The sequence below is a fragment of the Pholis gunnellus genome, assembly GCF_910591455.1.
Source record: "Pholis gunnellus genome assembly, chromosome: 8".
Taxonomy (NCBI): Eukaryota; Metazoa; Chordata; class Actinopteri; order Perciformes; family Pholidae; genus Pholis; species Pholis gunnellus.
This window is the reverse complement of record NC_136534.1, coordinates 5,909,073-5,930,354: the sequence shown is the minus strand read 5'-3', so window position 1 is coordinate 5,930,354 and position 21,282 is coordinate 5,909,073. Positions and strand designations below refer to the sequence as shown.

The window sequence follows — 21,282 nt, the reverse complement described above, 5'->3', positions numbered from 1 at the left end:
CCTCCGTGTCTCCATCGCTGTTTTGACATCTGAGAGATCAGGTCTTACTCTTCCTAGCAACCAATGAGTGAACAGCAACATGGTTGGAGCCTGCTGCACGGTGCAGCTCGTGTAGATGTTTGGAGAGGCAAGGAGATACTGTTGAGGCTGAAGTTTCTCAAACAGAGGAGAAGAAGAGCACAGAGGAGAAGAAGCAGCCCCCCCCCCCTTGCTCTCTTTGTTCCATCAGCAAGCAGGGCCAGAATCAAATGGTTCAGGTTAAAATCAAAAGTATTTAATATCTAACAGAAGCCAAAACAAATGCAAACTGAATTACACTATCGACAGTAAAACAAACATAATATTCCATGAAATATGAGGCCCCGTCCACACCACAGGACAGAATGGTGTGTCTGTCCCATGATGCGGAGGAGGTCTGAGGATCTTCTGCAGTTCGAAGATCCTTTGTCCCTGCTGAGTCTCTCAAAAGTATCATGTTTCACATTTCTCAGCCAATCGATCAGCTCAGTGATTGGCCGGATTCCAATAAGTCCCTCCTGGGCGGATGACCCATTGTTCTGTTCTTCTCACCTAGGTCAGCCAGCTTCGTTCCAACCCCCGCTGGCAGACACCTCCTGACATTCTTGGGGCCAGTTCCTTTGTTTGATTCACCAAACCCCCGCTTCCAGTACACTCCTCACACCTTCCTCTTACAGTATGACATGACCTCTGATGATGAAATTACTTCTTGGTCTAAACTCTTACAAGTAAACACACTGTAACATATAATATCCAGCACTAGGAATGCTCTAAAACTTAAATCCCTCACAATACAAATAGAAAGGTCAGCAGTTTGTGGCCAGAACCTCCACAGTTAATAGTATGCGTTGGTCATCCCCAGATAGCAATGGAGCAGCTTTGACACTAACTCGGTTACAGGCGGAGAATGTCACCTCTGTTATTCCAGGTTTTCCGACTTTTAACTCTGCGCTTATTATTCTCCGAGCTCCCTGCACGTTCTTATCCGATGCCAGACTGGCTGCTCCGCTGAATTAATGTGCAGAACTTTAACTTTGTTTTGTTTTGTGATCACAATAGGAGATGAAAAGACGATGAAAACAAAAACAGCATGACTCTAAAGTTGTTGTTTTTTTCGTCTTACCTGAGATGGTTAGCCGTAGTACGAATCCCGAAAGAGTCGTGCTGATCGATTCATGCTGGGCTCGTTCCTATCTCTCCCCCCGCTGGCTGCTCTCTGGCTCCGTCGATCTCACACTAACCAGGTTGCATCCGCAAGGCCGAGTCTTGACGGATTGAAAGTGAACATCCTCTAAGGCCCCGATTTTCAGAAATGGAGGTTTACATTGTAACTCAGAGTCGCAGCTCCCGCTTATTAACAATAGGTAGCCTCCAGCAAATTACAGCACGGCATGCCAGACACGCACACACCTGAACAAGAGGAGCACTTATCCTCGGCCCGTCTCAATGTCACCAAGATCGGTACGATGTTAGCTCGGCCACGAGTGTCCTTTAGATGTTTGTCTGACATTTTTCATTTCTAAACGTCCCCCAGAGACGACGCATGCACTGTGGTCCTTTAAATCAATTCTGCTCTTTAAAGCTGCCCCCGCGTCCGTCACGTTTCTTTAGAGAGAGGGAAAAAACAAACATTAGATGGACTTCAAGGGCGCTTGACGTCTAAAGGTACTAAATGTAGATTTCTCCTCCACAGCACAAGGTGCTCTCATACGTTAGAGTCCACACGCTGTAGATCTAAATCTCTACACTGACTCACAGCTTGTCCAGAAGCGAAGGCCACAGAGATTTGTTGCTACCGAGGCTACTGGGGTTTGGCTTTCTTTTTCTTCTGTAGTGCAAGAAGGCAATGTAAGGAAAGAAGCTCATTGTTGCTACTGTAAAAGATGTGTGGCTGGGATTTATTGGCCTGGCGGTGTAATTACGTTGACCGGGAGTCTCTCGGTGGCCCTCTTCTCGTTGGGCTCAATTTATAAATGCCACAGAGCTAGTAATCCCACTGTTTCCCCACTTAGTTTGGAAAAGGGCTCCAGCCGTCCTCTGGCTGGGATTGATTACACATAGCTCAAATGAAGAGTAAGCAGTTTTCCACTGTCGAACGCTAGCGCCGGCCCCGTGCTATCGATTCATTTTTCAGCAGAGGGAAATAAAATCTGCCACTTCTCAAAGCGGTAGATATTTGTTTCCCTTTTTGCGTGTGGATTTATGGGCTCCTATTATTCAAAAACAGCTCTATTTTGCCTGTATATAACGTACATGTGTTGGTGCTGAGGCGGGCTGACCTAAAAAACAGAAGAAACCCGCTTTATGTAATGCCAGCGAGGCAGTAGTAAATTAGTCAAGGAGCAGATAAACCGTTACACAGCTATGGGGGATATTTACATAACTGTTAATGTTGCAGAAGCACGCCGTGTCGGCAGAGACTAATTGGTTGCAGGGGTGTAGATTTGAAAAGCAGGCCTCGGCAGAAGTGTCACAGATTGGTGAAGTGGATCATTCGCAACGTTTATTATCAAAACAAACCTACAATAAATAAATGGTCAATATGAAATAACCACATGGTTTTGTTAACTCTTGTGTGAATTAAATATTTGACAAATATACTCATTTTTTTTCTCATTTATTCCCAACCTTTAGTGCAAAATAATCAAATTTGAGTTGGTATGTGCTTGTTATCATTAATTTAGACAACGTAATTGCGTATCACGACATCTCGATGTATGATTTCATCACAATGTGGTTCCATTGAAAGACGATTAATGAACATTGAGTCATAGCGCAGCATCTTCCTACACATGAGACAGAAAATGAGGCGGCATCCGTTCACTGTCTGGACACCGTATCAGAGCGTGGCGTCGGGAAACCAAACCCCGCTCCTTCACAGTAAAAGCATTCCACTGTTCGAAACGCACGGTGGCTTTTATTGTGAAAATGCATTTAAATGTATTTGTCACCGTTGTTATCGCTGACCACAATCAACTCATCAAAAAGGCTTTTACATAAGATTCGGGCATTTTGTTCAAGATTTTCAAGAAAGGCAAAATGCAACATTTTTAGCAACATGGAAATGTGAGGTTAAAGGGTCGATTTTCAGCAAAGATAACTCGATTTAATATGTCAGCAAAAAAGGGGTCGTCAGAGAGTACGTGATTTATTCCTAGTTTCTTCATTTCCATATTTTCTACATGGCATTACTGTGAGAGCAATCACTGTAACGAAAGAGCAACCTCTGAGTGCTTTTGGGTTTAATTCTGTCGCGTCCTTTGTCCTTGTAGTTTTTACCTAATTGGTGGGTATGACGACGAAACATTACCCGGGCCCAAATGGTTGGAGTTGAGCTTCAAAAAGGACCATGAGTGTGACTCCTCCACATCCACCTTGACCCCTGCTTCCCTTGCTCCCCCCCCCCCCCCCCCCCGCTGGCTCTCATTAGTATGTGGAGGACTTTGCATTGTACATGCTCCGGGGGCCGTGTTTGCTATGCGCTGGTTTATCCAAGAGGAAGAATAGCTGGAGGACAGGATTTATCCGGCCCCGTGCAGTACGCGGTCTTCTCCACACGGGTCACTGCCCTGGACATTCTCTGGATGGCAGGGCGCTGGGAAACTGTCACAAGGAAGCCCGGTAGCAGAAACCGCTTCACATCGGGTTTGAATGCCTCCTTATTTGATTTCTTTCCACTCCGGCTGCACAACATGTTACTGGAGCTAAAGCTGTGCTGGAGCACACGCCGGCCTTAAAGGACAAACTTAACATGAACACAGGCTTTTAAAAGAAATGTCTCTTTTCATTGGAACATTCTATTAGGTTCAGTTCAAATCCAGTGGGTTATTTAGAATAAGTGCGTTTTCTCTGTTTTTGCTATCTCGTCATCTAGAATCTGTTTATGCCTTCCACTCTCAAAGCACTTAGTCATTTTTATTCTCCTGCATAGAGACCCGAGACATCATTGAATTAAGAATGACTTGACATTAATCATACTGGGGCTGTATGGCACCCTCTATACAGCCCCAGTGCTCAGACAGTTCCTGTGTGAAGCCTCAGGTATGACATCAGTCTTCTGGTCAGACAGTACAGGCTGCCGGCGGTAATCTGCCACGTTGACGTGATTGACACACGTCGCCTTTCAAAGCACATACACATTCATATACTGAGTCCTGGGATGGAAACAGGAAGGACCACTGGCAGCCTTACAGTACTGTACTGTAAATCTACACACTGTATGGCTGCTGAGTGTTTTTGGTAATCCGTGTTTTTTGTTGTTTTTTGATTTTAAAAAATTGTCTTTTAGTTTAAATAAATAAATGTCTGTCTCTCCTCAATATTCTTTGGAAATCTGCATATTTGCTTTCTTTCTGAGAGTAAGGTGAGAAGAACGATATAATTCTCGTGTCTCTGCATTAACTGTGGAGCGTGTCGTAATGCGGTTAGCTTAGCAAAAGACTAGAAGTAGTTGGTTTCACAGGGAGTTAAAGTTAGAGGGGCTGTTTGTTGTATGTTAGACATTGTAGAGAGCCAGGAAGGCTGTTTCTACCTGCCTCCTACAGTAGTCGACGAAGTGCAGATTGTAGTTCCGTTTCACAACACACTAAGTAAAACACACACACACACACACACACACACACACACACACACACACACACACACACACACACACACCACAAATAATGATATAAAATGGTGGCGCATGAATTTACACACGGCCTGATGAAAGAAGCTGCTCTTAAACACCAGCCGTATCTCTTTCCAGGCGGCAGCAGGGTGAACAGGCTGTTGCTAGGTGGGTTTTGTCTTTTAACATCCTTTGGACTCTTAGCAGGCACCTCTTGTCACCAATATCACTGGTGCGCGGTAGATTGGTGCCAATGATGTTCTGAGCGGTTTAACAAACCGCTGTAGGGCTTTCCTGGGCCGTGCACATGCCATTTCTTTTTTCCCCAGTCAGGATGCTTTCTATTGCTTCTCTGTACAAGTTAAACGGAACTTGGCATAAGAATTTTGCCTTATTAAGTTTAAATGTCCTACTCTAGCTCCATATGTAACGTACAGACATGAGAGGAAGCATATTCCCCCAAATGTTTTTCTTTTGTTTCCTCGTTTCCCGTCTCTGTCTGTCGTCACGTGACAAAATGTCAATGAAAAAAGGTACAATTGTGTCAAAAGTCAGTGAAGAAAATCCCACACTCAGCATCACCCCGGCCATGCCTCGTGTAATAAAAGAGTGTAATGATGCTTATTCTGTAGGACTGGAAGAAAATGAGACATTGAGCTCTTTCTAAGCACCGCATACAGTAACTCAATTGATCCATCAATGTTTTGGTCCTATAGGACATTTTTCGCAAACTTTTTCAGCCACAGAGATGGCTACAATGTAAACTCTGTGTCAATACTAGGGCACCTTATTTGACTTGTGTCATTAACGGAGCCGGTGTGACTCCTGCTAATGAGTCCCTCCCTGCACAGTTAATTACGTCTTCATTGGTTCCTAATTCGTCCATGTTGCTCCTATGGACTCCGAAAGGTTGCGCCCATTTAGCTACGCTAACGCCTCACACCTAGAGTGATGCAATATGTCCCCGGCTCGTAATTCAACCAACAAATTATTAATCTACCTCGTCTCCTGGGGGGGGGGGGAGATTCATGATCCAATTCAGCGTACTTGTGGAACGGGCTGTGTCAGGTGATAAATGAAGAGTGTCCAGGGAGAGGACAGCTTTACAGCAGAACCTCTTCATATCTTTGTCAGATTTAAGATGTCCGTTTGGCTCTCGTGTCCTCCCATCCCATAGTGCATTGCTGTTTCGGTCTGATTCTAAGCCCGGTGAGGAGGCTTAGCGCGATCTCTGCGCTTTTGTGCTTCCGTTGTTGCCGAGCGATTCGTGAGAGGCTTTTTTAGCGTAACGGGGAAATATATGACAGTGTCTGAGTTTAGAAGAAATCAATTAGCTCCATTTTTTTGAAGAGACACTGACACGACGGAGCATATCTGTGTTGTTTATTTGCCTGGCGGGGCCTCGGTCTCGTATCCTCTCTTTCTGTATCGCTGACAGGTTTTATTGTGGGCTCAACCTTCAGCGCGAGGCCGGCCTTTATTATTTTAATAAATTGTCCCGTATGAAGAGAGCACCGGTGCATGTCTGATGCATGTCCCTTCCTCCCTCGCCCCCTCTCTTCCTTTCTCCTCCACCACCTCCTGTTTTTCCTCTCGCCTTCCCTCGTTTCCCTCTTGTTCCCTACATTAACATGCACACTTGCTCGTGAGTAACAATGAGATGCGCTCATAAAGGGAAGAGGAAGGTGAACGGATCGAAGGAGAGCGAGCCCTCGGCTCAGCAGACGGATGTGTTCTATCTCCTAAGCCGGCGGTCATCATTCGTCGGGGCCACCCAGCCTCTCGGGGGTCTGGCCTCAGACAGCGCAGACACCCACGGAGGATAGATGACCGTGAGCGGGGGCAGTGAAAGATGGCCCGCTCTGACGCCACCGGTCATCCATCACAACACAGCCACCCTGTAGCAGTGTCCTGAGAGAGAAGCCCAGGCAACAGCAGCGGGGTTGAATTGATGCGGCGGGTCAGAGTCGGACCGGACGACACAACACCTCGGCCTCCATGTTTTCCGTCTCTTGCGGAGCCTTGACATGAAGGCTCACTTCCGTCATGTACTAACTGGGTTTGGAGAATTTTTCATGAAGCGAACTCATTCGGTATTTATTCCATTTCCACTTCACACAAAGCTCCCGGAGCAGCAAAAGATCCCTGTTTGAGATGATGTATTGGGTCATAAATTTGACACGGAGTGAAGGAAAACTCTCGACCAGGCTTTCCTGGATTAGTTATAAGGGGAAAACTCCAGATGCATAAAAGAGCACAATTGACTGTGACAAGCGGCTCATCTTCTAAAATTAGGGCAGTTTCTCTGATGGGATTATGTTTTTTGCTTCGGTCCAATGTTTTTTTTCTCATCTAACGATAATGTGGTAGACGTGCGAGTACTGTTGTGAGCTAAAGGCTGGTTCCAACCGTGAGTCATGAGCGTTTGACACAATATCCATGACCCTGTAGCACCGTGTGTTAGGTTGCAGCATGTAATCAATGACTGATATAATGACACACAAGAAGGACAAAAGTGTTAATAAACAACCTATTACTACTGCTTTTCTAACTGGTGATGCGCAGAGCAGCCATCTTGGATTTCGAGGTCGGGGTCTGTGGGGTTCCTCCAGCTTTAAGAGTCTGAAATCCGACTTCGGGCGGCGTTGCAGGTGAAATCTTCGGATTCCGAACTTCCCAGTTCGAATGGAACGCAGCATTAATATCAATCTTGACATCTGGACTCCACAATTGTACTCCTTCGATTGTAGCTCACACGAGCTGCCGGATATGTTGAAGGCTCGGCTGTGTACAGCGTCCCTGACAAACATGTAAGTGATGTATGGCAGACTCGCGTAACCACGGTGTGGAGCTATTAAACGGCCCTATCCCTCCACATGATCCCATGATTCAGCTCGGCGTTGTCTCGGGCCTTAACAGGTGCCGCACAACGTTTTGATTGACCTTGCCCTCTCATGAATATTGGGGCACCTGCTGGCGGAGTGAAAAGCGTCGACAGCTTCTGAGAGGCTTCACAAAGCCTCAAGAGAGGTTTTTTTCCCAACAAGGGGCTGTTAAACACCTGTGATTGCCGCCATTGTCTGGACGCCTCAGTCGGATTCCTCCAGCTGTCGTCAGACGTGACACACACAGGACAATGCGTGCCGTGTGTTTTCCGTATTCCCACTCGGGGAAGATGCTCCGAGAAATGCCGCGGTGAGATGCGTCACTTCTGAGAAAAACAACCGTCTCAAGCCACGTGTCTTTTTCCTCGCGCGTCTTAACGAGCCGTCCCAATTACCGCACACTGACAAAAGGCTCGTTTGTGTTTGCCAGCAGGTGCATTTGTGTCGCATGAGTGAACTCCCTGCTGCATTTATGTCACAGTGACATAAACGCAGCACACATGCTAATGCAGCCACTCTAGTGCACACATGCTGGTGCTGCAGCTCTGCTTATGTAACCTGGCTTGTGTAGTCCGTCCATCCGTTGACGGCGGTAAAGCGGCAGCTCCCCGGCGGCCTCCGTGTTTGTTGTTCCGTAATGAAAGCGGCCCTTTCTCTGGATTAGGCTGCAGCCTACCTGGCTCTCAAAGGGGAACCGCTGAGATGAACAACTCGCTCCCCGGTGCCCTTCCAACTCCCCCTTGCTCTGACGATGACAAAGCCTCACACATAAGACCCTCTTAGGGCTTCTCGCTGGCAGCTGCTGACACCAGGAGGTTTTTATTGGGGTTCTTGTATAACCACACTCCGCCACTTTAAAGTCATTAAACAGAATGGTTCCCTCACTGGTGCGTTACTGCACTCACAAGTGCTGATCTGATCATATTAGAAAACCAATGATAAGCAAGGCGGTGTTACAAATTGTGCAAGCACTGTGAACATATGCACAAATTAAACTTGTATAAAACATATATATATAATGACCCAGCAGCCACAAACCAGCGGGGTAATTTGCACAAAAAGGAAATCATTAGAACATACCACCATAATGGATGCAAGTTAACTAATTGGCTTCAGTCTCTTTAATCACCTATAAAATACAGAAAACAGACAATACATCAAGCACGCCACCTTAAGTAGAACAAAGTGTTGCATAATTTCCATGCAATGAGGCTCATGTTGTTGGATGAGCGCAGAGGGAATTCTTTCATTTTCCCTCTTTGGTCACACTAAAGCTTAATTAGAGAGTGGAGGACTTCTCCGAGGGAAAAACAAAAGCCTTCGTGACTCGATTCAGCTTCATGTCTTTTGGTGCGCACTACTCTGTTGGTCCGAGAGGAGGGGGAGCGACGCTACGGATGATTTGATGACCGCTCTGGGCAGCTGTACAACAACACAGTAGATCACGCAGCTACAAGGCCCTGTGGGGTGGCGCTGGGCCAGTCTGAGACCCGTCTGAATACACTGTCCAAGTGCCAAGTGGACCAGCAGGGGGCCTGGGCAAGGTCAGAGAGGAGCAGAGGGCCAAATACAATCCCCGACTTACAAGTTGATCGAGGGGTCTCATGCATCAGCATCAGAGTTGTTGACAAAAACGTTCGAAATGGCAGTTAAAATCAATAAAACTTGAAGATCGTCTTTTACATACATACATACATTATCTAGTTACATCGACTAGTTTGACTTGTTTACATGCTGCAGGTCATGCGCAGATAGGTTTCGAGTCGATGCTTTACAATCACAGAACTCATCTTCAACCTTCCAAATGATGATGAGCAGCCAAATGATTTTTAACCAGAATTCAGGGACAATAACGTTGATAATCAATCATTCGAGTCATTGATTAAGGAAGATTCCAAACATTCACTGACTCCAGCTTCTCGGATGAGAGGATTTGCTTGTTTCATATCAGTTTATAAAAATGTTGTAGACTAATTTAGAAACTTTTTTTCAAGATCAATTAGTGAAATATACAAACTGATGAATCAATAATGAAAATAGTTGCCCTACTGATTTGCCAAGACTAAAAGTTGTGTTCAGGGTACACCAAAGCAGATTCAAGTTATGTCCTTGTGAACAGCAAGCTCGACAGTAGCAGCCATCCTTACTTTATATAAAACAAAGTAATAAGCTCATTCAACACATTTTAATTGATATATATATATATATATTTATTTTTGCAAAGAATTTGATTATGACATGATCTGTATTTTGCTGCAGCTCTTCACCCACACTTTGACTCTCCTCCGTGATTGAGGGCACTATAGCATGCATGCACTACCCGATGTAACCAGCAGATGGAGCACATTCAGTATTGAATGCAGCCCTGACTCTGTCTCAAACTGGTTCACTGTACTCCAGCATAACAGCTGCTTCAACCTCAGCCCACCTGCCACAGATTCCAGGAGGAGGAACACAGGCACTCCTCCTGTCAGATTACAACTTGAGAAGAAACGCTCCCCTCTTTGCCTTTTCTGATGGTGAATGAGAGAACAAGTGTGTGTCCCCCCCCCCCCCCCCCCCCATTTTTCATCACCAGCTCATCTGAAGCATTCCAGGATTCCTGACTCCTGTCTCATATGATGCTCTGCCCCAAGATGAATAATGCATCCCCATCTTTTCAGCTCACTGCCTGAGCCCGCTGCCCCAATGATTACACCCTGTTCTGGTCTGCTTGCGTTTCCACTTTTCCCACACTCGTTTACGCACCTCAAATGCCGCCTCCCTCTCATCCCTGCAGGAGAGGAGCAGCCACATCACATGTCACAGGTCTCTGAGCTCCCACCGGGGCCCTCTCGAGTGGCATACGGGGCACAGAAGTGTGCTTTGGCCCCGACTGCTAAAGCCCCAATTTATTAGAATGTTGTTATGGTGGTAGTCAGATGGACGTCATTCTCTTGGGTGGCATGAAGCCTCACACTTGATGGCTATGAAATATCCTAGCAACAGTGTGGGAAATGACTGCAGGCTGAGCTGGGTTGCTTTTTTTTAATGCATGTACTACTTAATTTATTTATTTGTAAAGATGTTTTCCCCCGTAAAGTTCATTTTTCACGCCCATGATCTGACTTATAATAAGATTTAGAAGTTTGCCTCCTATCAGCACTAAATCTGCAACTCATTATTCTTTCCAAGTCACATGTAGGCCAAACGAAATCGCCGTGGGCCTGTACGGGAATGTAGCATTTCACTTTAATAATAATTAATAGTAGTTTTAATATAATATTTGCCTAGTGAAATTGTTGCCTTCCAAATACTGGGCTGCAGAAGGATTATTAAACTCCTGACCAGTTTTTCTTCTTCTGGTCTTTACTGAAAAACGTTTATCTTACACGTAAACTGAGACCCTTTGCAGCATTACCAGTCGAGTTATTTCCACTAATTAGACTTTTGCTAAACTAAAATATTCTCCCCTTAGTTTAAGGGTTGAATGCTGTATTTGACATATCGGCTCCATCCATGTGTCAGCATTGTAATTATAGGCCAATAGAGCAGTTGGGTGCTGTTGCGCAGCTTGACTCCACCAGGGGCAAAAAAAAAAAAAGTTTGCGCTTGTTGGCGCATTTCATATAGTTCCTGTTTTGGAATGTTCAGAGTGTTCGTGGGCTTTTCACGCCGCGACTCTGAGCCGATGACTTTTTTGACAACGCCGCGTTTCGTGCAATGACGAGCGGGCTTTCTAACTCTTTGAATCGCTTTGTTGTCAGCTAACCCGGCTCGTACCGTACCAGTAACGTTAGCATTATGGAGTTCATGTTTTCTATCACGGGCAGCGGACCTGTCAGAGTTGTCAGGGACGCAATCTCTCAGATAATGTGGCCTGGACCCGGACAGGAGACCGTGGAGACTCACCAGCACCATGCCGGAACCACGCACGACCGCAACACCCGCAACTCCAATACAGGTTAGTCGAATAGTCGGTCCCGTTAGCTGTAAAAGAGACTTAAAGAGACCCCGCCAACTTTCCAGAGAAGACGAACCTCCAACGCATGCTTTCCTCCGGAGCGTAGCGCCAAACCCCCTTTACAAATCGTGCAGTTGAACGTGTCCTCGTTCCTTGGATACTTTCCCTACCCGGTAGAACAAATGTCAGCATGTAGGCATGCATATTAAACGTCATCCTTCAATTCGGCTACGTTCTGTCCACGAGATAACGCTTATTCCAATATATTTTAAACTTTTAGTTCTTTCTGCAGTCCTGTCACTCAACCACGCTGTGTTTTGACACTGAACGCACCAGCGTCCATGCAGAAGATGAGTTTGTTGCAATACAGCTGGGCCTATGTTTCGAAATCACACTGCATTCACCAGAATAATTACACTCGCACACGACACAGGGTTCAGTAACGGTAAACCACTCGATTCTGAACGACGTTTGCGACCCTCAAACAGACAGTGATGTTGCCTTCACGAGCAGGAAGCAGCCTTGTTGTCAGCTGGACTGGCACGTTGTTTACCCGTTGTGACGGGGCTTATTGTTTGAAACAGCCAAACTGAAAGGAGGTAAATAACAACAGCAGAGTTAGATAAAACCCTTTATTGCTGAACTAAAGCTTAAAGCTGAGGGGAATCACGTGGAAGCCCTCAGTTTATCACCCCCCCCCCCCCCCCCCCCCCCCTTTTTTTTACTTTTACAGCACATACATCTTAATTCATACACATGTGTCAGTGTCTGAATATGCATTAGGCTGAGCATGGGCACACAAATGCATTATGCCAGGGGTGGCCAACCCGCGGCTCCCGAGCCGCATGCGGCTCTTTGCCCGGTTTCATGCGGCTCTTACGTTCATATCGAAGTTTGTATTTGTGTTTTGTTAATGTTCGTGTTCGCTTCGCTTGAGTTAAATACGGTATTTTCGTCAAACGCATGTGCGGCCACAGATTACGTTCCTCGTCGACCCATTTAATGCCGAGATGGACTGTTTGAAAGCCCCGCTAGTCACAGATGAGGATGCGGCTGAGTTGGAGATGATCGATCTTTGTGAGGAGGACCAACTCAAACCTGCTTTAAGGGAAGGGACCATTGAGTTCTGGAAAAGTGTGCCAATGAAAAAATACCCCAATGTCAAACGGGCTGCGCTTAAGATACTGTCAATGTTTGGGTCAACATACGTCTGCGAGTCTGTGTTTTCTACCCTGAAACACGTGAAATCAAAGCATCGATCTGTTCTGACTGACACCCATGTGAAAGAATTGCTTCGAGTGGCAACAACGGAATACAAGCCAGATTTGAAGAGGATTGTTCAAGGAACAATGTGCAACATGTCTAAGTAACATGCATAGTAAAAGAAAAACACTATTGTAAATTATTATATTTTTGTTTGTGGACTTGGTTGAACTGAGAGTTTGTCTGTGTGAGACAGTGCACACAATGTTCATTGTTGAAAATGACTGGCCTGTGGTCTTAGGAGTCAATTTCTGTCATTATCATGTTGGTGTGTGACCTTTACAATAAATCTGGCTGAGCAAAGGTATGTGTGTGTGTGAGGAAGGGATAGGGTGATGTTCATGTGTGCCCATGTGTATGATGTGGCTCTTTGCGGTAACACAGTAAAAAATGTGGCTCTTGGTCTCTGACTGGTTGGCCACCCCTGCATTATGCGTTAGGGAAGACTTCCTGGACAATGTGTTGTAGGACTGAGGGTCCTAATGCTCGCTTTCCTGTTTATGAACTGATGTGAACTCTTATAATCTAAGTTCCTGTCCTCCGTATGTTGCTTGTCCAGTTTGTTGCGAGGACACACTGCCTGTAACAACTGAGGCATTCCAAATATTTCAGATCAGCAGGCAGCGCGTGCTGAAAACCATCCAGTCAGTGAGCGAATGAGCATGTCCTCAAGGCTTTTCACATCGGGGAGTATCTCCATGTTAATGAAGATTGGCCCACCCCCCCCACCCCCATGTTTTCTGCTTTGCCTCTCGCACATCATTTATTATGAAACCCATCGGTGTCTTCTCTGACTTTGAATTAAATGTTGAGGAATGTAGCGCTGTTGAAATGGAAAAGCAGAGACGGGCATCCAAGCTCCGTGGAAGTATCACATGGAATGCTTTGCGCAATTAGTTGCCATCAATCGGTTTGCTCTGGAGAAAACAAAACACAGAAAGTTGCCGTGTGAGGTTCTGCTCTGGTTTTAATGTCCAGGGATCTGCGGCTCACGCAGAGTCATCGGCCTCCGGAGCTCAATGGCGGGCAGGTTAATTGATGGATCTAATTAGGACACAGATTAATCAGGTGCATGCTATGCTGCTCTTGAAACGCCACGGATGGCAGTCGGGTTCATTAGCAGCAGCCCCCCGCGCCCCATGCCTCTCTCTCTCTGTGGACCGAGGGGGCGGCTTGTGTCTGCAGGGTACCGCCCTGCTCATGGGGGGGGACAGAATGAGACCAGCTAGTCGTGGAGTCAGGTAGCGGAAGTGAAAGAAAGAAGAGAAAGTCAAAGAGACCCTTCACACCTGGGGCCGTATTCATAAAGCCTCCTCGTACAAAGAGTTGCTGCTGGTGACGAAATTCTTGGAATTATGACGATTTGTAAGAAGTTTCCCCTCACAGTTGAGAACGGATCCTGATAAAGATGAAAGTGATTCACAAAGCATCTCGGCCCTTAAGAGAGCTCCTAAGTTCAAACGGCGTGAGGAGTGAGGAGGAGGAGGACTTTTACAACTTATTCAATAGAGATGTTCATTACATGAATTAGTATTCATAATTACACCATCTCTGAATAGAAACAACATTCTATGATTGATTTCACTGTCCAGTCCTTGCCTACTATCGCTAAGAGTGCAAGTCTCGGTCCCTTCCTTTCTCAGAGTTGCTCTAAAAAGTTTCCTAAATCCTCCCTAAGCAAGGTTTTTTTCTGAGAGTCTTCTCAGAACTGTTGTGAATACGGCCCGTGGTGTCTTCTTGTGGCTTGTGATCCCCCCCCCCCCCCCCCCCCCCCCCCACACACACACACACACACACACACACCCCACACCCGACCACTTGCTATCACATGACCGCATTCGTCCGCTGAATCGAGCCCTGTGTGTTTGACGGATCCAAAAGCTAGCAACTGGACCTTTTTGAGCTTAGATTACTGTTTCAGTGATGTTGTTTGATTAAAAGAGATGGAGAACTCAAGCAGGATCCTGCCCTCATAGAAAGAAGTATCTGCTTGTGAACTCCCGGGTCGCCGGCCGCTGTGTAAGACTATTTAATATCGGTCATCTTCAGGTGTGGCATCAGAATATCGGAAGCTTTGGGGTAATTACTTAAAGCAAGCTGCTTTTTAAAGTTTGCATAAACGGCTCAAAAAGTGTGTGAAGGGAGCCTTCAGGCCCATTCTGATTTCACAGTGGAACAGTCCCGAGGGTTTTGCAGGTTTAACGGGAATGCGTGTCAAAGCCAAGAGTTCACAAGGGTGGCCGGTGGGAATGGGAGGTTGTTGCTCTTTCTGGACGGACGGGTAGTAAAGAGACAGACGTAGAGATGACCGTTTCAGCTGTTTGGACAAGTCACACATGCAACCTGAGTGTTTTCATGCAGAATAGTGTCGTGAAGGTTGTTCCGTGTTTAGCTGGCAGAATCAGTAGCGACTGAGATGGGATAGCCTTGCAAAGACTCCTGCAGGCTTACCTGCGAGGAGGACGAAAGTGTAGACATCATGGAGAGATTAAAACGTACCGCTGAGAGATTTAAGGTATCTGCTGTAGACACAGAACTGGCAGCCCTGCAGGCATCGAGACGCATGATGCAGCACAGCATGCTGCTGCAGAGCATCGGGACTCGGCAGTAGTCAGCATCTTAGGACTCTTCCTCTGGTGGAGCAATAGATACAATAGTGTGGAATGCTTCCAGTCTGATTTGATTACAGACGTCTCTGGAGAAAATACAAAGACAGGATATTCTGAGAAGGTGGGGATGGACGAATATGACATTTGATTGAAAAATAAAACGGCAAAATGGAGACAGAAGACTTTTCACTTTAATATCAATTTCTCCTTTTTTAAATGGAAGAAAAACAATCTTCCCACTTCATCCATATTGAACTAAAATGTGCAAAGTCACAGCTTTGTGCGGCGTCTAATCATTGAGCAATGTATGACAGAGCAGATGTCTCGGCGGCCTTAAGGACGGTGATACCAAACCTGTGTGACTTGCGACAAAGCATCGCATCAGTGGTTACATGTTGATGTGAGTCAAGACCAAATCACCCCCAAAAATGATTTGGGTCCTTTTTTTAGAGACCTACAGAAGAAGAATTAACGAGAAGAAACAAGATTTAGAGAAGCTTCTGAAATACTTGTGTCGCGGCCCCCCATCTTTGGAACCACGTGGCCCTCTAGGAGGCCCCGCTGGAGAAGACCTGGAGCAATGGTTGCTATTAAACTAGACTAGAAGAAACGTTGCCTGAACGTGTGCCCTTCATTATACAGCTCACAGTTTTTGTGGATTGATTTTGTTCGGCACCGGAATACATTTCATCATGTTTAAAAGCACTTGTGATAGTCTGGATTATTTGAAGTGAGTTTGTACGAGGTACTTATCCATGCTCAGTGTATTACTACCTACAGGAGACGGCGGTCGGCTCGCCACCTGTTTGGAGGCAATATACGGACGATGAATGAGTATCTCATATAACCCCCCCTTCAGAAAAATCCAAATGATCCTTTTAACTTTTTAACACACTGCTACAGGGAAGTGGCCATAAAATCACATCAACAGAACCCGAGCCCATGTATTAACGGCAGGTGATTCACCGGTGCCACGCTTGTCCTCCCGACATTGAACCCCCCCCCGGGGTGGTCCCTTATTCCTCACTGTTCACGTTCACCCCCGAGGCTGACACCAACTCCGGCTGCAATTACCGGGATGATTCAGGAAGTGCAATCTGCTGACGCTCCCGGCGCTGTAATAGGTGATTTTAATCACCTTCATTTCCAAAAAGTCCTTGAGCCGCTGGCACCAGCGTGTCGCTCGTTCTGCATTCCGTAATGAGACAGTCCCGGGATCTGTTACGGCTCCGTCAAGGGGACTTAAGTCGCCCGTCGGACCGCAGCGCTGTACACCTCTTAGAGGACTGTGCTGTAGTTTGACGGCCCGCTGACTTCTCAAGGGACGCTTTGTCCACACAAACTGCTCTGTGTTTCAAGAGCCGACGGTACTAACGACCGTACCGACACTGTGCCTTTCTCCAAGGAGTTTGTCACCAAAATGAGGACAGGACGATGCATCTGCTGTGGGGGAAAACTAGAAAGTGAGTTAATAAAATATAAAAAGACATATTCAGGTCTGTTTGACAAGGAAGAACAACAACATACAAGCAAGAAGGGGAACAACATCACAGCACAGTGCAAGTTATGCCTTCAAGCTGTGACAATGCTGTCATCATCCGATAAGAGTGTCAGCAAGGCAGAACGGAGGCCAGACGAGATGATTGTTGTGAGGACAACTAGTGCCGTTCTCCATTGTCCCCGTCAGCTGAGTGTTCTGTAGAGTAGAAGGCCACTGAGGTTAAGCTGCTTAGGTCAAACATTAGGCTAAATGACGTCTGTCGGTCATTTGTTTAGTAATGCTATTCTTGTAGTGCGTTTAGATCTGGTCAGTTTTGGTTATTTTATATTGGGAGCCGGGTTAATGTTTTTATTGCTTGTGACTGTTTGAGGTTCAAAATGTAATCGCAACGTTGGCAACTCATTATACTTTAAACTAGACTGCTATACTAGAAACGGTGAAGCTGGAGGTGAAATAACATTGTCACAAAGAAATAAATACCAGTTTGCTTTAAGTAATCTCTAGTATGTGGATTTTAAATATGGGTTCATGTTGAGGCATTTTGCAAATAATTAGTTCCAAGTACAACGACTTTTAAAGCAGCCTGGTCTCACTCCCACTTCAACTACCTGCACTGTAAATCCACCCGCTTCATAACTAGACGCTCAGAGCCGTGGAGGTAGTACTAAGAAGTGACGTCGTTGCGTCCGTAGCTTAAGTTAAGCACCGAGCCGTGTTAAGCACCGAGCCGTGTTAACCACGCGTTCAAATGTTGACCGTGCCCGTGTCACAACTTTAACCACACATGAACCTTCTGCGTCAAGACACTTGGCCAGTGTCTGCAGAATTATTGCTAAAACGACAGCCGGCTCACTGGCCTTCAGAGAGGTGAGCGGCCGTCCTTATCTGTGGATGTTTATAGAGGCACTCCTCCAGCTGGTTTGTTCTCACCTCGTGGTTTATTAAAGGTGTGGTTCAACTCACCACCACCCGTGGTCTCAGGGAAAGGAGACGACGGAGTTTATGATACTTGTATTATTTCTTTGCCTCCTCTCCTCCTAAGCGTGCTGTATTGTTATGGATGAAGATTTTCCACTAAAGCAGTTTGTAAGACGTTTTATTGCTAAGGAGAGAGACGGTTCATCATGTTGTCAAGTCTCACCGTGTGTGTGACAGTTAGTCATGCGGATGGATTTAAGGAGACGCTGTCTTCTCTTCTCTTTTTTTTTTTTTTCCTGTCTGGGTAGATGGAAAGATCGTTGTCGGTGGTACAGCCTCTGTTTCTGGTTGGCCATCACACACTGAGGTTAGACGAGAGCAGCACTTTGAGGAGCATTATCTAACTCGCCCTGCTTATTGCCTTTTAAGTGATACAGTCGTGGGACATGTTCTTCAGTGCAAGCAGCAATACTGTAATATAAAAGTATTCATTTACATTAAAAGTCCTGCATTCACAATGTTACTGTATTAGGTATAAATGAAGTATTATCGGTAACGTGCACTTGCGTATGAAAAGGATATGTTCTCATGCGAGTGACTCATTTCTGTTGTACAATTATATTTGTTTATTATTAGCGACGCCTTAAAGGAATAGTTTGACTTAGCTTTATGTGTTTCTGTGCTCCTGTTATACTCCATGTCAGCATTAAAGGGCCAGTGTGTCGCATTTCGGGGATCTATTAGCAGAAATGGAATATAATATTCATAATTATGTTTCATTACAATCACCTGAAACTCAGGATTGTTGTTTTTTCATTAGCTTAGAATGAGTTCATATCTACATCGGGGGCGGGGCTCTCTTCAGCTTTTTTTTTTTTGTTTAATGTTGTAACATCAACTGCTTTGTACAGTACGTCACATATATTCCTATAGAGAGGAAGAAACACAATGCTGAATCAAGTAACTGTAACTTGATCCGCTCTGATCTCACTGCTGCGTCGTAAGTGAAGGGGACGAAGACACTAGAAGAGGACACAATTGAAGGAAGCAAGGAGACAATTCAGACAAATAGGAATCATCCCAGAATGTGGCCCCATTAGCCGCTGTTCAGAAAAAGTGAATGCACCTAGTGTTAGTCACTGATATTAATGTAACTCTTATTATTTACAAAGTCTATATTCTTATGTCTATTCACCCGGTGTCCCCTTGTATAGTCCCTGTACCTGCATTTGGCCTCTACTGGATTCAAATGTTTACTCCTGAACAGGACCCTTTTGCTTTTGGCTCAATAAAAAGAGATAATGCAGAGTTTGTGTTTCTCAAAGCTGAGCTCATCACTTCTCCCGCTATTGATTAGAGCTGTAACCTGAAAGGTTAGTGTTGCTGCCCGCGATGCAAAGAGCCAGGGCTCCGAAAGGGCGACGCGGGCCGATTTAAAGATGCGCCTTTGCATCACAAAGGTTGGACGACACATGTGGGCTCACACCGTGCTCCGTTTTCTACCGTGAGATCCCTCTTGAGGCAATCCCAAGATATTTATCAACATGATCAGCTGAGTCTCTGCTGTCACGGTGAAGATGGATCGCAGTGTGTTTGTTGCGGAAGCTACAGAAAGTGTACATTATGTGTGTGTGTGTGTATCATCGCCATCGATCCAGTCAATGCAGATCTAGACTTCAGCAATACCATTCATCACCCCCAACACACACACACCCTCCCACCGCAAGTTTGACTAGCAAAGAAATATTGCTCAAAGTGCAATAACCTTAACGCCAAAGGTTGGAGGGATCCCAGTGTGATTAGTGGGCCCGGGAGTCTGAATGCATGTGACAGCAGAGAGGAGGATGATGGGAGATCTGGAGCTTAAGCAAGACCTCCTGTTTTCAGCTGCATGAACCGCAGATCAAAGTGCTTTCACTGTGCGTTGGTGAGAAACTAACTGTGCATAATGGTGTGAAGGATGTTGTTTCATCGATGTGAATATACACTGCTTAAGGCAGCAACTGACAACTGTTGCCATAGTCCCTTAATCTGACCTATTTATTCTATTCCAATATTAATAGTTCAGTCTGTGAGATGTTAGAAAAATGTATGAAAATTGTGAAATTGGCAACATGTTGCTGGAGTTTCAGCACCGCTGGCAAAATAATGCTTTTTCAAAATAACCTTATTTTGCAATTTATTTTCTCCAACATCTTTTTTTAACAACGCTAATGGCTCTTGGCACGGCAAGGCCAGTTGGTCCAGACTGAAATGTCCCAACAAGTGTTGCATGGGTTGCCATCACTCATGTTCCCATGGTGGACTAATCTGATTTAGGTGATCCTCTGAATTTTCCTCCAGCGCCACCATGAGGTTGATTTTTGTGTATTGTTGGATGGATTGCCATGAAATGTGGTGCAGACATTCACGTCTCCCTCCAGTGCCACCGCCAGCCCACTAGCACACTAAACTAAGATGGTGATCACGGTAAACATTGCTCCTGCTAACTATCACTGAGATATAATGAGCGTGCTAGCATGCTCGCATTAGCATTTAGCACCAAGCATCACTAGGTACAGCCCCACAGATCTGCTAGCATGGCTGCAGACTCTCGTTTCATTTTATAAAAGAAGTTTATAGCGCAAGCGAGCACTAATCTGAAACAAAGTGTTTAGTTAAAGATGGGGACTGTCGGATCAAAGCATACGTACTATATTTCATGCAAAGTTTTTAAGAATTCACATTTTACAAAAGTCTAAGAATCTGAGCAGACATTCAATGTCGGAGAACTGGGAACTCTTTATTTGTTGTGATCGACACATTTCAGCCAGTACCAAAAAAAGTATCGAGGTTCGATACCCGGCCCTCGCCCAAAGGTTGCCTCTTCATTTCATGTGTTTTGTCCAGAAAGATATTATTTTACTGCGATATTAAACATGGAAAAACAGCAAATCTTCACATTTGTGAAGCTGGAAATGGAACCGTTTGATGCTGTTGCTTAATAAATGACTTAACAATTCATGTTTTATGGAGCGGATCCCATCCCAGGGCAGATACACAAATTATTTTCCACTTTCGTTAACATTGCGAGATAGGGCATGGCCTTGGCGGGGGTCTGCTCCCACAGGGTGCCCTTCTAGTTAATTAATACTTCAGCCTGGTTATGGTTAACATATCTGTATTATTACAGTGAGGTAGCCTAAGGTCCTGATCAGACGGAGCACGTTTTAGCAGCCTGGGGCGGCTCTTTCTAAATGTTTTGCGCTGCATTTGCATTGCTGAACACCTGGCGTTGTAAGTTAAAACAAATGAACTCCGAGCAGATAAGCGCCCAGCTTGTCTAATTGTGGTTACCATGATTGGCAAATGAGTGCGATACGTTTTGCTTGTTTTCATTCATTGGACCTGTAGCCTTCTGTTAACTATTAGGTAGCGTACAGTTCATGGTTTGTGTTCAGCTAACATTAGCACTTCCTTGGTTGCCCAGCATCAATAAATCAAAAAAAGATCGATCTGTTCAGCAGACGATAAGGCGGTTCTGCGATGCGCCTCAC

General features: G+C 45.5%; 1 protein-coding gene across 3 annotated transcripts in view; it reads left to right on the top strand.

The window, feature by feature from the left end:
- The window catches only part of oxr1a (oxidation resistance 1a), an 82,484-nt gene that overhangs the window by 7,878 nt on the left and 53,324 nt on the right, over positions 1-21,282 (top strand). For 2 of the 3 annotated variants that reach the window (XR_013767186.1, XM_079164851.1), the window contains exon 1: positions 11,146-11,455. The exons of the other annotated variant lie outside the window; for it this stretch is intronic. Coding sequence is in view for 1 of the 2 variants with exons in the window: in XM_079164851.1 (XP_079020977.1) it covers positions 11,296-11,455 (160 nt within the window). In the remaining variant the exon portion in view is untranslated. Of the gene's footprint in view, positions 1-11,145; positions 11,456-21,282 lie in introns of those variants that run through there. 3 annotated transcript variants of the gene reach the window in all.